The sequence below is a fragment of the Staurois parvus genome, unplaced genomic scaffold, assembly GCF_062004578.1.
Source record: "Staurois parvus isolate SC_StPar_1 unplaced genomic scaffold, SC_StPar_1.0 ptg000164l, whole genome shotgun sequence".
Taxonomy (NCBI): Eukaryota; Metazoa; Chordata; class Amphibia; order Anura; family Ranidae; genus Staurois; species Staurois parvus.
The window spans coordinates 325,568-341,576 of record NW_028317960.1 but is presented as its reverse complement, the minus strand read 5'-3'; the positions used below and the strand labels follow the sequence as shown (position 1 = coordinate 341,576).

At 42.9% G+C, this 16,009-nt stretch overlaps 1 protein-coding gene across 1 annotated transcript; it reads left to right on the top strand.

Annotated features, from left to right (window-relative positions):
• The first annotated feature begins 912 nt into the window (after nt 1-912).
• LOC149462954 (asialoglycoprotein receptor 2-like) lies at nt 913-9,701 on the top strand. The gene is made up of 3 exons (XM_089676099.1): nt 913-1,059; nt 2,970-3,076; nt 6,679-9,701. The coding sequence occupies exons 1-3, from the start codon at nt 991-993 to the stop codon at nt 6,824-6,826; spliced, it is 324 nt and encodes a 107-aa protein (XP_089532225.1). The 5' UTR covers nt 913-990; the 3' UTR covers nt 6,827-9,701.
• The last annotated feature ends 6,308 nt before the right edge of the window (nt 9,702-16,009 follow it).

Below are 16,009 nucleotides of genomic sequence, written 5' to 3'. Positions count from 1 at the left end.
GGGTTGGTGGGTAAGATATGGCTTAGTGGGTGAGGTAAGGGTTGGTGGGTAAGATATGGCTTAGTGGGTGAGGTTAGGGTTGGTGGGTAAGATATGGCTTAGTGGGTGAGGTAAGGGTTAGTGGGTAAGGTATGTTTTAGTGGGTAAGGTAAGAGTTGATGGGTAAGATATGTCTTAGCAGTTTAGGTTTGGTGAGTAAGGTATGTCTTAGTGGGTGAGGCAAGGTTTGGTGGGTAAGATATGTTTTAGTGGGTGAGGTTAGGGTTGTTGGGTAATATATGGCTTAGTTGGTGAGGTAAGGTTCGGTGGGTAAGATATGTCTTCATGGGTGAGGTAAGGGTTGGTGGGTTAAGTATGTCTTAGTGGGCGAGGTAAGGTTCGGTGGGTAAGATATGGCTTAGTGGGTGAGGTAAGGGTTGGTGGGTTACGTATGGCTTAGTGGGTGAGGTAAGGGTTGGTGGGTTAAGTATGTCTTAGTGGGCGAGGTAAGGTTCGGTGGGTAAGATATGGCTTAGTGGGTGAGGTAAGGGTTGGTGGGTAAGATATGGCTTAGTGGGTGAGGTAAGGGTTGGTGGGTAAGATATGGCTTAGTGGGTGAGGTAAGGGTTGGTGGGTAAGATATGGCTTAGTGGGTGAGGTAAGGGTTGGTGGGTAAGATATGGCTTAGTGGGTGAGGTAAGGTTTGGTGGGTAAGATATGGCTTAGTGGGTGAGGTAATGGTCATCCCCCCTCTCCTGGACAGCCACACTGGCTGCTCAGATTATGGCAAAAATGTTTTTTGTGCCCCAGAATGTTGGGGTCTCATCGATGTTCTTCTGTTTTATCACCTCTGATTGTCCAATGTCACCCACAAGAGCTACTCCATGTGAGAGGATCCAACACACCCTCCATGTCTTCCCTCTTTCAGGCTCCTCCAATGCGCTGTGCGGTATAGACTGGACGTGTCACCGCTCCGGGTGCTACTACTTCTCCTTCCGTATAAAGACCTGGATGACGGCCAAGAAAGACTGCGAGGACATGGGGGCCCACCTGGTGGTCATCAATTCCAGGGAGGAGATGGTGAGAGAACCAATGATGGGGAATAGTTGTGTCTACAGACGTAGGAGGAGAACTGCCCACGGCTCATGCTTAACAGACTAACAATACTGCATTTTATAAAACAAAAAACACATATAAAATCCTTAGAAACAAACACTTCCCACATGGAAGAAAATATATTTGAAATGTATTTTAAAAATGTTCTTCTCAAATATATTGACATATATTTGAAATGCTACAATTTTGGCCGTATTCAATATATATATATACTGCATGTTGAAATGAGTTTTTATTACAAAATATCTGAAAAATATTTTTAAAAATACATTTCAAATACACTGTGTCTTTAAAAATACAAATCTACATTTTTGGAATGCATTTATCAATATATGTAAAAATGACTTTATGACTTATATACATATATATATATAGTGTATATATACCCACATGGAAGAAACGTATGTTTTAAATATATTCTTCCCAAATATATTGACATATATTTAAAATGCTACAATTCTGGTCGTACTCAATATATTTCAAAATATATATATAAACAACACAGACCTCTCCCCTGTCAGCTCCTGCACACTGCTTTGTATGGCTCTGCATAGCAGCATGCGTACAGTGAAATACTCTCAGCACACAGTTAACCCTTTGATAACCCCATATGTTAACTCCTTCCTACCCAGTACCATTAGTACAGTGTCAGGGCTTTTTAGTAACACTGATTACTGTATTGGTGTCACTGGGGATGTCAGTGACACCAAGTCAGTCCCCCCCCCCCCCAGTGTCAGAATGCCCGCCGCAGTCCCGCTATAAGTCACTGATCGCCGCCATTACTAGTAAAAACTTTTTTGAGCTCCAGGCGTTCTGCTTCAGGCGACTTGGAGTGGAGATGTGAACCATCTCCATAGAGTAATATCGATTTTTTTCACCGGAGCATTTTGGAGCGTCGAACTTTGCGCTACAAAACGGTCAGGTGTGAATGCAGCCTAAAGCAGGCCATACACGGGTCAAATTACGAATTAATTTTCTTTAGAAAATCAGAGATTTCGTGTATCTTGTAATCCAATGACGCCACCAATGGTTTCGAAATTCGACCCACCAAGCCTTTAATTTCTCCTCATGTTGCCACAGAAAAGAATTTTCATAGTCAAAAATTGTATTTTCTTTCCAGGTCACAGATCACGCTCATTTCTTTTTTTTTTTTACATTTCTCACAGGATTCTCCCATCATTGATTAGAAATTTGTTCAAAAAATTTCCAACATGGCCTGATCATTTAAATTCGATGGTTGCTCAAAAATTGGGCATGAATGGTGCGAAATTCGAATAAAAATATTTATAGAAAATATTTTTGCAAGAAAATTCTTTCGGATTTTGACCCATGTATGGCTGGCTTTACCGCGACTTGTTCTGCGCTGTGTCTTTGAGTGGCGGTGGTCATCTTGGTAGAGGCAGGGCTTTGTCCCCCATGTCAGCGCTGCCCCCCTGATGATTGGTGAGGTCATGATGAATGAGCAGCAGGCAGGTGGAGGAAGTACAAATCCACAGAGTGAATGAAGCAGAAGCAGGGAGATCCTTGCACTGCAGGTCCTCAGGTACAGCTTCTTCTCCAGCAAGGAGGACAGTGGGCAGCACAGTGCAGACATCACTAAATCTCACTCTAAATCTGAGGCAATTGGAGGCAGCAGTGCCACCGATGATGTCATGAGGCAACAGAACAGGAAGCAGGAAGTGCACTGATATCTGGAGTGCCTAGGCACAGAAAGAGCAATGCTATTTTTTTAAAGAAACAAAAAGGTAAATCTTTCAGCTTACCGCTTAGGTAGAATTAACACTTCTAAATGTTTGATATAAAACAACGAATGTTTACTTTCTGAGCTCATGTTTACTTCAATATGTAACTTTTTTATTTATTTTTTTTCAAAGATGTTTTTATATCAGTTTTCCTATGGCATGTTGGTGTGGATCGGTCTTACGGACATTGGCGGGACCTGGAAATGGGAGGACGGGACTTCCTACGCCTCAACCGAAAAGTAAGACCACGAATCTCCAAATCTGACAGCGTTAGAGGGAACCAAAAAGCTGCATCTTTAGCTAACCAATGGTGCTCTGAAAAAGAATTAAATGAAAAAAAAAAAAAAAAAAAAAAAAAAAAAAAAAAATATATATATATATATATATATATATATATACAGTATATTTTAGAAAAACATTTCAACATGCAGTGTATATCTGTGTGTGTATGTGTATATATATATATATATATATATATGTATATATATACAGTGGGGCAAAAAAGTATTTAGTCCCCACCAATTGTACAAGTTCTCCCACTTACAAAGATGAGAGAGGCCTGTAATTGGCATCATAGGGAGACCTCAACTATGAGAGACAAAATGAGAAAACAAATCCAGACAATCACATTGGCTGATCTGGAAAGAATTGATTTGCAAATTATGGTGGAAAATAAGTATTTGGTCACCTACAAACAAGCAAGATTTCTGGCTCTCACAGACCTGGACCTTCTTCTTTAAGAGGCTCCTCTGTCCTGCACTCATTACCTGTATCAATGGCACCTGTTTGAACTTGTTATCAGTATAAAAGACACCTGTCCACAACCTCAAATAGTCACACTCCAAACTCCACTATGGTGAAGACCAAAGAGCTGTTGAAGGACACCATAAACAAAATTGTAGACCTGCACCAGGCTGGGAAGACTGAATCTGCAATAGGCAAGCAGCTTGGTGTGAACAAATCAACTGTGGGAGCAATAATTAGAAAATGGAAGACATACAAGACCACTGATAATCTCCCTCGATCTGGGGCTCCACGCAAGATCTCACCCCGTGGGGTCAAAATGATCACAAGAACGGTGAGCAAAAATCCCAGGACCACACGGGGGGACCTAGTGAATGACCTGCAGAGAGCTGGGACCAACGTAACAAAGGCTACCATCAGTAACACACTACGCCACCAGGGACTCAGATCCTGCAGTGCCAGACATGTCCCCCTGCTTAAGCCAGTACATGTTTCCTAATAGCATGCTCAGCGTTTTCATTGGACGTGCAGTGATGTCCAGGATGTTGTTCTTTCAATCAAGGAAAAAGTTGGAAGTTGCATGGTGCCACGTGTGGGCTGCCATCTTTCAATGATGTAGTGACTGTTCTTGGACTTTGGACATGCCCAGGTGCGGACTGACCATTTGGAAACTTGGGCACTGCCCAAAGGCTCGGAGTCAGTAGGGGGCCCCATAAGATGCCCCTGGTACCTTTTTCATAGGCTATTTTGAGTTTGGGCAAGGACACAGGGGCCCCATGATCCCCTATTGCCCGGGGGCCCCATGAGTTGTCAGTCCACCCCTGGATATGCCACATAGGCCTGAACAAACTTATTCTAAATATTTTGGACATGTGTGTGCCTGAACCACCACCCTGCATGGCTGTGGCCATGTTTACCAGCAAATCCCAACTGGCGTTTTGCTAGCCAGGACTTGTTTGCTATCACCAGAGCAGATTTTGGTGCTTCACTGGTGGTACCTCCCTTCGTAACCTCTTATGTTGCTGCCCAAGGACAATGCAAAGGGAAATACTATAGTGTGTCGCTTGAGTGACAGTGCTTAGTCTGTTTGGGCTGCTGACACTACTTTCAAGATGGCAGCACCCAACAGCAGGTTCAAGGCTACTGAATGTCTACACGAGGGAGAATTTTACAGGTAGATATGTCAAACAATGGTCTGGCGACAAGGTCCCTTTGAGGAGGAAAGCACCACCTTCAAGTAAGCCTCCTTTCAATCTATTCATTGTATGTCCCGTGGTTGGGATAGATTTGAATTAGGGTGGCTTCACACTACCCCACTGCGCTTTTTCTAAAGCACAGCTATCTCCTGGTTTTGTGTGGATTAGTTGCACTTTCACATAGACTTCTATAAGGTCCTGTGGCTTTGGTGAGGCTTTCAGAAAGCGCACCAAAACGCCCATGCTGCTTCTTTGAGGAGCTTTCTAAAAGCCTCACCAAAGCCACTGGGCCTCATAGAAGTCTATGTGAAAGTGAAGCTAACCCAAATTAACTGTGCTTTGCGCAAAGCACCATGAGACCACACCGGCAGGGCAGGGAGAAGGGGTGGCCAGGAGGGGCGGCTGGGCACAATGATTTATTGCAGGGATGAGGGCACCCTGTGCTGAGTTCCTGACAGCAACATCACTACTCCAAGTGCTACTCAGGCCAGTGCTGGGAGCAGCAAGGAGAGAGCTGGGAAGAGGGGCTGGTTATGCACCCCCCAAGCTAGCACATCATGAACGGGGGGGCACAGTTTAGCATCTTTGACCTGGGTGCTGGATGACCTTGTCCCAGCACTGTGCATCGGGAAAATGAGGAGCCACCCTTAAGGACCGACGTTTACAGATGTACCTTGATGTGACAATGTGGCTTCACATTTGGCTTAGAGCGCTGATTGGATGCCGATTGGCTACTGGTTTTCCATCATGTCCGTTCAACAGAAGCCGGGCGTTCGGCCAGCTTCTGTCGGACAGGCTGCTGTGCACACGAATATCAGCCGGTTTCTGTTGAATTTGGCCGATGCCGGCTGATATTCGGCCAATGCGTACCAGGCTTAAGGAGTCAAGGTGCGCAGATGAAAAATGCAAGTTACTTGCGTCGTATATGATTTTATAACATGGGAACAGTTCCTTCCTCCAACAAAATGAACACAGAAACTCATTCAGAACAACATATAGCAATGTGAAATTAAGCACAAACTAACTGTCAGGAATGGACTAGCCAGCAATGGTGGGACTCACCTGCCTTTTGATCTGCAGTACCAGGGCTGGCCAGTGGGTGCTCCCAGCAATCACAGACTCAACTTTGCAGCCAGCTAACACCTGGAACTGATTATGCTGGGGTATTTAGGGGATGGCCAGACTTGCAGACTCTGCCTTGGTGTTGTGTTTCTCTTGGGCCCTGTATCCTGTTCCTGCTCTCTGTTCCTGTCTGATTCTCTGCTGACTTCTCCTGCTCTGATCCCTGGCTTGTCTGACCATCCCTCTGCCTGACCCTCTGTACTACGCTGCTTGCTACCTGTTCTGATCCCTGGCTTGTGACCCTGACCATCCCTCTGCCTGACCCTCTGTACTACGCTGCTTGCTACCTGCTGAACCTGGCCTGTGACCCCGACCAATCTCCGCTTGCTCCCCCTGTACCTACCTGCCCAATTGATATTGACCCGGCCTGCCTGACGACGCTTGCTTGTATGTACTGTTATCTGTGGGTGGTTGGTTTGGTTTGTTTGCACTGTATTATGTTTAGTATTGCACTGCGTTTATGTTTGTATTGTTAGTGTTAATAAATTATATTGTTTATCACATATCTGAGTTCTGCGTTTCCCTGCGTCAGTCACACACCTCTGGTCACACCTGGGAGCCCTGACACTAACAATATGAAAAGGAAACCTAGATTTAATTTGGGCCTGGAGGAATTGCAGGGGCCTGTCTCCTTGTGCAGGTGGTATGATCCAGTAGGCCATATTTCACTTTCATAAGAGTTTATCTCTGTCTGCCATCATTGCTATCCCCAGCCTGCCACCCTTCCTGGTCCTGGTTTTGGCCTTCCTCCAGTCACTAACATCACTTGTTTCTTTCAGGTTCTGGCAGTTCTCTCAGCCCGATAATTGGTCTGGACATGAAAATGGAGAAGGGGAGCATTGCGCCACGATTATACCAATCAGAAAATGGAATGATGACAATTGTTTCCGGAGAATCCCATACATCTGTGAGAAGAAACTATCCTAACCAGCACATCAAAGAAGATCAGATCTCCATCTGCTAAACTTTTCTCTTCATCCACAAGACTATAAAAGAAAACATCTGGACCTGGACATCAGAAGAACAGCTACCCCTTTATTAATCATTTCTCATTCTCAACCAAACTACAGAAGAAAATATCATGACCTGGGCAAGAAAGAAGACTATCTCCATCTGCTAATTATCACTCTTCCTCAACCAGACGATAGAAGAAAATATCTTGAACTGGACCTCAGAGAAGACCAGATCTCCACCTTCTAATCATTCTTCTTCCATCCTACTATAGAAGAAAAGATCCTGACCTGGACATCAGAGAAGACCAGATCTCCACCTTCTAATCATTCTTCTTCTTATACCCTACTATAGAAGAAAATATCCTGACCTGGACATCAGAGAAGACCAGATCTCCAACTTCTAATCATTCTTCTTCCACCCTACTATAGAAGAAAAGATCCTGACCTGGACATCAGAGAAGACCAGATCTCCACCTTCTAATCATTCTTCTTCCACCCTACTATAGAAGAAAAGATCCTGACCTGGACATCAGAGAAGACCAGATCTCCAACTTCTAATCATTCTTCTTCCACCCTACTATAGAAGAAAATATCTTGACCTGGACATCAAAGAAGACCAGATCTCCACCTTCTAATCATTCTTCTTCTTCTTCCACCCCACTATGGAAGAAAATATCTTGACCTGCACATCAGAGAAGATCAGATCTCTATCTACTAATTATTCATCTTCTTCCACCCTACTATAGAAGAAAAGATCCTGACCTGGACATCAGAAAAGAACGGAATCTCCACCTTCTAATCATTCTTCTTCTTCCACCCTACTATAGAAGAAAAGATCCTGACGTGGACATCAGAGAAGATCAGATCTCCATCTACTAGTTATTCTTCTTCATCCACCCTACTATAGAAGAAAAAATCCTGATCGTGATATCAGAGAAGACAAGATCTCCATCTGTGTATCCTTCCTTTTCCTCTGCCAGCCTATAGGCCCTGATCTGAAGAGCCTCCCAGCCTGTCCTGAAGTGAACTCCTGCCTTACTCCCAGGCTGACTCATCCAAGGCTGCTACCCATCCTCTAACAAACACAATAAACCTAACTACCTAGAGAGCACTACAATACTATAGTAACAAATATCCTAATCCAGACATCAGAAAAAAGGTTAGATTTCCATCTGCCAATTATTCATCTTCCTCCACTAGACTATGGAAAAAAATATCCTGACTGAGGCATTAGAGAAGACAAGATTTCCATCTGCTAATCATTCCTCTTCATGCACCAGACTATAGAAGACAATAGCCCGGCTTGGACATTATTGAAGACCAGATCTTCATCTTCTACTCATTCCTTTTAATCCACTAGACTAGAGAACAAAAACTCCTGACCTGGGCATCAAAGAAGGCCAGATATCTACAGTATATGCTAATCAATAATCTTCAACAACCAGACTATAGAAAAAAATATCCTGCCTTGGACATCAGAGAAGACCAGACCTCCATCTGCTAATTATTCCTCTTTATCTACCAGACTATAGAAGAAAATATTGTGAACTGGAAATCACAGAAGACCAGCTCTCCATCTAATGATTATTTATCTTCCTCCACCAGAATATAGAAGAACATGTCCTGACCTGGATATCAGAGAAGACCAGATCTTCATCTTCTAATCATTCCTTTTAATCTAATACATTATAGAACAAAAATCCTGACCTGGACATCATAGAAGGCTTGATCCTTATGTGCTAATCATTCATTTTTATCAACCAGAATATAGAAGAAAATATCCCGACTTTGACATTAGAGAAGACCAGACCTCCATCTGCTAATGATTCCTCTTCATCTACCAGACTATAGAAGAAAATATCCTGACTTGGACATTAGAGAAGACCAGACCTCCATCTGCTAATGATTCCTCTTCATCTACCAGACTATAGAAGAAAATATCCTGACTTGGACATTAGAGAAGATCAGACCTCCATCTGCTAATGATTCCTCTTCATCTACCAGACTATAGAAGAAAATATCCTGACGTGGACATTAGAGAAGATCAGATCTCCATCTGCTAATTATTCCTCTTCATCTACCAGACTATAGAAGAAAATATCCTGACGTGGACATTAGAGAAGACCAGACCTCCATCTGCTAATTATTCCTCTTCATCTACCAGACTATAGAAGAAAATATCTTGAACTGGAAATCACAGAAGACCAGCTCTCCATCTAATGATTGTTTCTCTTCTTCCACCCGACTATAGAAGAACATGTCCTGACCTGGACATCAGAGAAGACCAGATCTTCATCTGCTACTCATTCCTTTTAATCTACTAGACTATAGAACAACAATCCTGACCTGGACATCATAGAAGGCTTGATCCTTACATGCTAATCATTAATCTTTATCAACTAGAATATAGAAGAAAATATCCTGACTTGGACATTAAAGAAGACCAGACCTCCATCTACTAATGATTCCTCTTCATCTACCAGACTATAGAAAAGAATATCTTCACCTGGAAATCACAGAAGACCAGCTCTTCATTTGCCAATAATTTTTCTTCCTCCACCCGACTATAGAAGAACATGTCCTGACCTGGACATGAGAGAAGGCCGGGCCACCATTTGCTAATCGTTCCTGTTTTTCTATTGGACTGTAGAAATGTACAATCCAGTAGCACTACTACTAATTATTCTGATGACCGTTTTAGTCCCTTATGGACTGGAGGGCTTCACACTGTCCACATCTACAGCCTTCATGACATTAAATTATTGTATATCAAAACTGGACGACTTTGTTCATGCACTGCATTGTTTAAACAATGGCCTTTCCCCCATAAAATCCTGTTTTCAGCTTCGGTTCATTCTTTTCTCCTTCTTCTTGATAATCTGCCTGTTTAAGCCACTCCTTGTCTACTTCCCCCAGCATTGGCTGCACTCCAGTGGTCTGGACCAATGCTCTGATAGTGACTATATAGGACCATGCCTGATCTATGGGTGTTGAACTCAGCACAGGGTGTCCCCATCCCTGCAATAAACCATTGCCACCCTTCCTGCCCACCCCTAGTTCCAGCCCTGATGGCGTCACATATTTTGGATGCATACTTTTTAACGTGGCTTAAAGACTGCAAAAACAGCACCCCGATCTGATTCATTCAGACTTAAAATACAAATAATATTTAGGTATTTTTGGGCGTGGCGTCTGATATTTTATCCAGCAGTGATACAGGAGGTCTGAATTGGCCGGTGGCAGTAGCAGCCATGACACATATAAAGGCTATAGGAAAATGTAGTCTGAAAAAATAAATCTAATGCCCTCAACTTCATAACAGTTGTCCTGTGAAAAAACTGTCTCATAGCATAGCTTGTGATTTTCTTTTTTCGCACTGCATTGTATTAACCTCCCTAGCGGTCTGATTATGTCCATATTTCTGTGCTCAAAGCGGTACATTTTTTTGCATGGAAATATGTTGTTTTTTTATTGTAGGCCTGTAATTTTTAGGAATAACTCACTGAAATCTGTCTGAACAAGAGTCTAGTAAACATCCCGGGTGTGATAAAGTTTGAAACACGAAATCATAAATTATAATATACTAAATAATCATAAAAATAATAATAATAATGAATTTAATTCAATAATATAATCAAACCAAAAACACTGAAATTTGAAATAGAGCGCCAAGATCGCACATCGCTGAGCTCAGTCGCAGAATCGTTTTCAAATATACTGTATATCTTTACAATTGTAGCATTTTGAAATGCATTCCACAAAATGTAGATTTGTATTTTTAAAGACATAGAGTAAATTTGAAAATGTATTTTGAAAAATATTTTTTGTATATTTTGTAATAAAAATGCATTTCAACATGCAGTATATATATATATATATATATATATATATATTGAATACAGCCAAAATTGTAGTATTTCAAATATATGGCAATATATTTGGAAAGAGTATTATTATAATATAATTCAAATATATTTTGTAATAAAGATGCAGGATATATATATATATATATATATATATACAGTATATACTGTATATGTTATATATATATATATATATATATATATATATATATTGAATACGGCCAAAACTGTAGCATTCCAAATATATGGCAACATATTTGGGAAGAATATTTTTCAAATATATTTCAAATATATTTTTCTTCCATATGGGACGGCCCATTAACTTTCATGGCCGGTAATCCCTGACCATTGAAGTACATTTTCCAGGTGATGTCAGTAGTTGCTCAGCAATACCTTACAGTAGTAGCTGTATCCGATTATCCAATATATTATCAATGGAGGAGGGGCTTCGTGTTCCAGCCAATCAAGGGGCAGAGCCAACCAAGACTGGTCTTATCCAACACTCCCCTGTGTAGTTGCCACCTCATCAGATCTACCATAACCACCAAGTCACCAAAAGTAGGCTTCTTTTGGCAGAGGAACCTGAAAGCTCAGTGTCACTGAGGATAACTGTGTCCTCAGATATCTCATCCCACCCACCTACAGCTCCTAGGGTTTTGGTGGGGTGGAATGAACCCCATGTAGGCTTGCCCCAAGTCTTCAGGGATGGATTCTTCTAAAAGTTCTAAAAGGAGCCTGCTGGTTCTGAGACACCAGAACTCCTCCTCTTCCTCTTACTGCTTTGCATTTAGTACCCAATCTTTTACACCACGGGTGTCAAACTGGCGGCCCTCCAGCTGTTGCCAAACTACAAGTCCCATGAGGCATTGCAAGATTGCCAGTTACAAGTATGACTCCCAAAGGCAGAGGCATGGTGGGACTTGTAGTTTCGAAACAGCTGGAGGGCCGCCAGTTTGACACCCCTGTTTTACACCATACTGTGTTTGCAACAGCAGAAACACCAGAGTCTTTGTGTCACTAATCCCCGTTGTGCTGCAGCTCACCGCTCCGGTTGCTTCTTCAACTGGTGACAAGATAGTACACGTGTCCTGGATCACGGACTAATGATGTAGGGGAATAAATACCAGCTTCCCCAGAGCCTGTCCTCTTCCTCTATTCACAAAAATACTTGTTGACAACCCACTGCTGCAGAATGGTCATCGTTGAGTTCCAACACATGGTGTATAGCATATCAAAAGGTTTGCAAAGAGCTGACATTGCCACTGCATTTGAATAAAATCTCGATGGATATGACCACCCAAGGTGACCACACAATATTCTGCTGAAGGGCATCCTGAAAGTCAGAGTACCTAACTAGTAACTGTTGCAGGACCAGGTTCAGAAAATGTGCCAGGCAAGGCGTTCTCTTCTCTGAAGGGGCAAATAACAGGTTGATGTAGTTGTCACATGTGACTTTGCCTGGAACAAGATAGCGTGGGGTCAGCCACCTCTTGTCCTGCCCCGAAAGAGCTGCCAGAACTTCCCCAGAGTGGCTTCTGTCCCCCGTGGATACCATCTTGGGACATTGTCTATGATCTTTGTCACTTGAGGTGGACTGGATGTTCTGATGAGTCACTGGATAAGGCCACTGAGGACCAGAGGATAGAGGTGACAGATGTCCCCTATACCAAAGTGTAGGACATAGGGTGGAACCACCAGCTCCATCATTGGTTGTCCTATCGATGAACAGACACCTACTTCCACCTACGACCCCCTCAGATTGACACAACATGGCTCTGCTGTAGCTTAGATCAGCCTTTCTCAACCAGGGTGCCCAGACACACTTGGGTGCCTTGAGGTTTCTTCAGGGGTGCCTTGGCAAAATATCTAAAAATTTCCCAAAACTTGTATACAAGTCAGGGGGTGGGACAATTTGGCCTTTTAGTTACCATAGGTTTCCATTGTGCACCATTACGACCTTCTAGCCGCCGGCGTCTTGACAACCAATGACATCATCAGTTAAGGAGGATGTCATCTGCCTGCACAGCATCCTAGTTTGACCCTCCCCCACCCCTCTCCATCATTGCTTGGGTCACATTAGCTCAGTGATGGAGAAAAACTGAGGGAGAAGAGAAACATTGGAATACTAGTCAGTACCAGGGTGCAAAAGTGTATTTTCTCTGGAAGAATAAATCACCTCTAATGTTGGGTGTCCTACTTGTGTGGATGTTGCTGCGTTACATAGAAATTTTAGAATAGTTTTTCACTTTTTAGAATGGGGTGCCTCAAGACTGTGCATAATTTTAAAGGTTGCCTCGGGACTGTCCATAATTTTAAAGGGTGCCTCAAGACTGTTCATAATTTTAAAGGGTGCCTTGGGACTGTCCATACTTTTAAACGGTGCCTTGGGGCTGTCCATAATTTTAAAGGTTGCCTCGGGACTGTCCATAATTTTAAAGGGTGCCTCGGGACTGTCCATAATTTTAAAGGGTGCCTCGGGACTGTCCATACTTTTAAACGGTGCCTTGGGACTGTTCATAATTTTAAAGGGTGCCTCGGGACTGTCCATAATTTTAAAGGTTGCCTCGGGACTGTCCATAATTTTAAAGGGTGCCTCAAGACTGTTCATAATGTTAAAGGGTGCCTCGGGACTGTCCATAATTTTAAAGGGTGCCTCACGACTGTCCATAGTTTTCAAGGGAGCCTCACAACTGTCCATAATTTTAAAGGGAGCCTCAAGACTGTTCATAATGTTAAAGGGTGCCTCGGGACTGTCCATAACTTTAAAGGGTGCCTCGGGACTGTCCATAGTTTTCAAGGGAGCCTCACGACTGTCCATAGTTTTCAAGGGAGCCTCACAACTGTCCATAATTTGAAAGGGAGCCTCAAGACTGTCCATAATTTTAAAGGGAGCCTCAAGACTGTCCATAATTTTAAAAGGTGGCTCGGTTCGGTCCATAATTTGAAAGGGAGCCTCAAGACTGTCCATAATTTTAAAAGGTGGCTCGGTTCGGTCCATAATTTTAAAAGGAGCCTCAGGGCGGTCCATAATTTTATAAACTGCCAAGTGTAGGCCCTCATAATACCGAACAAAGTGAGTTGCTATTTCTTCCGTCTTATGACAGGCCTTCCCATTCAGCATCCTAATCATGTAAATCATGGATTTTGGCTTTTCCTTACGTAATGCAAGCATACATCTGTGTTTGTTAGAGTATTCATAGAATAGCTTTGACCGTAGGATATATTGCCTTCATATCCGGCAACCCAATTTGTCTCAAAGGGATTGGTGAGCTTAGGTTAATGCCTCCAGAGTGGCAATAGCTCCTCCCTCTAAAGAGGCTTGTCTCTCTTTTTTGGGTTTATTAGCCAGGGCTATACAATGGCCTCGGAGCCCACACTTGTGAACGAGCCATTGTGATAGTGGGGAGGAATCCGGAGTCACGTTCAGAGAAAAGTAATCCTTCAGGCAAGAATGAAGAGATGCAAGGTGGGTTGGGTCACCTAAGAGTGCTGGATTTAATTGCCACAATTTGTTTTTGATGTCCCTCTGTGGGAATTGCAATGTTAGGGTGATAGGATGGTGGACAGAAATATACATCGGCTAAATAGTGGCATGCGTAATGAACTTGAGGTCAATCTGAGAAAGGAATAAATAGTCGATACGTGAATATTTTTGGTGCAGGTGAGAGTAGAAGGTGTAATCTTTCATCAAAGGGTTGATTACACATCAAATATCATGTAACACGAGGGAAGATAAGGAGAGTTTAAGCTGTTTTAGGGCCCTGAATGGGACAATTGATGTGCCAGATGAGGAGTCCAGTAAGGGAATTATGGGTACATTTAGGTCCCCTTCCAGGATTAGAATGCCCGAGGGAAAGGAAGCCAGATCCTCTGTGACTTTACGTAGGAATGGAACCTGCTTGGCGTTTGGACAGTATATGTTAGGCAATGTAATTGGACGATTATACAGAGAACCCTTGACAAATATGCATCGACCTTCCAGGATCGATCATCTTATCCTATACAATAAAGGGAAGAGATTTGGCAATTAATATCAAAACACCTTTTATCCTTGCTTCCAGGGACGAGGCATGAAACGTGTGGGCATCTATGATTGAAAAATGTGGGTATCGTTGGAGATTTGAAATGCGTTTCCTGTAGGAAGGCTATGTGCGCCTTATGTTTTGCCAACGCATTTAGCACCATAGTCCTCTTTTCAGGGATATTCAGTCCTTTAACATGTGCTGTGAATGAACTCCCGGCTACACAAAGGGTCCCCACAAATGTGCATGTGCTATGATGCCCCGTGGGCTGGCAATTCCATCCCTCCTCCCCGGTGACTAAATCCCAAATAAACCAATAAGTAAATACAAGGCGCTTAAAGGACAATAGTGCTAAATATAGCACATATACAATGCCATGAAACTGTGTATACAGTGACATTATATAAAAAAAGTATATATATATATTAAAGTCCCAATAATTGTGCAAACATAAAAAAGTTCCAAAAAAACAAAAGAAACCACCATCCGCATCCAGTGTGAATATTAAGTGATACAGTAGTAAATGTTCTTATCCATAGCAGTTCTCTGTCCGTAGTGCTCCAATCAGCGCTCCCCCTCCAGAGCTCCAATCAGCGCTCCCCCTCCAGAGCTCCAATCAGCGCTCCCCCTCCAGAGCTCCAATCAGCGCTCCCCCTCCAGAGCTCCAATCAGTGCTCCCCCTCCAGAGCCCCACTCACCACAGATAATTGACCCCCTGGAATGGTAGGTCAGACATCGCAGTCAAGGACTACACTGGGGCTCTTGTTTGGGCAGATTTTTCCCTCTTTTTGTCCACTGCTGGAACTTCTGCTCTTTTACCATCTGAATATGGCTAAGCTTGGGTTTCATCATTGACATTTGATGATTGGTTACTGCAGCCTTACACAACTGGAACGAACATTGCTTTGGCTTTCTGCTGTCTATCTGACCAGACGTACTCTTGGACTAATGGTTCCTTAATGGGATCGGAGGTACTCCTGGACTGATGGTTTTTCACCCCCCGATGTCCGCTGAATAAGGCTTTTTTGTACTTTCTACCAATATTGATCTTCATCTACATCAGGTGTTACTCTTGTACACAGCATCATCATCGGCACTGTTATTTTGTTTTCCTAAATTCCCTGAGGAAGTGGGTCTTATCCCACAAAACGCATCGGATTTCTGAATTAATAATTCAACTTTATGGAAATACATTTGCCTATTGACAATCTATGTATCTGGTGTTATTGTTGGGGTTCTTAGACTCTTTCCCGGGACACCTTTGCATCCCAG

What these genes read in the sequence shown, in the direction of transcription:
- LOC149462954 (XM_089676099.1), top strand. Translation starts at nt 991, where the DNA reads ATGACGGCCAAGAAAGACTGCGAGGACATGGGGGCCCACCTGGTGGTC. An exon ending in TCAATTCCAGGGAGGAGATG is followed by an intron (nt 1,060 to 2,969) that starts GTGAGAGAACCA and finishes TTTTTTTCAAAG; the next exon opens with ATGTTTTTATATCAGTTTTC. An exon ending in TCCTACGCCTCAACCGAAAA is followed by an intron (nt 3,077 to 6,678) that starts GTAAGACCACGA and finishes TGTTTCTTTCAG; the next exon opens with GTTCTGGCAGTTCTCTCAGC.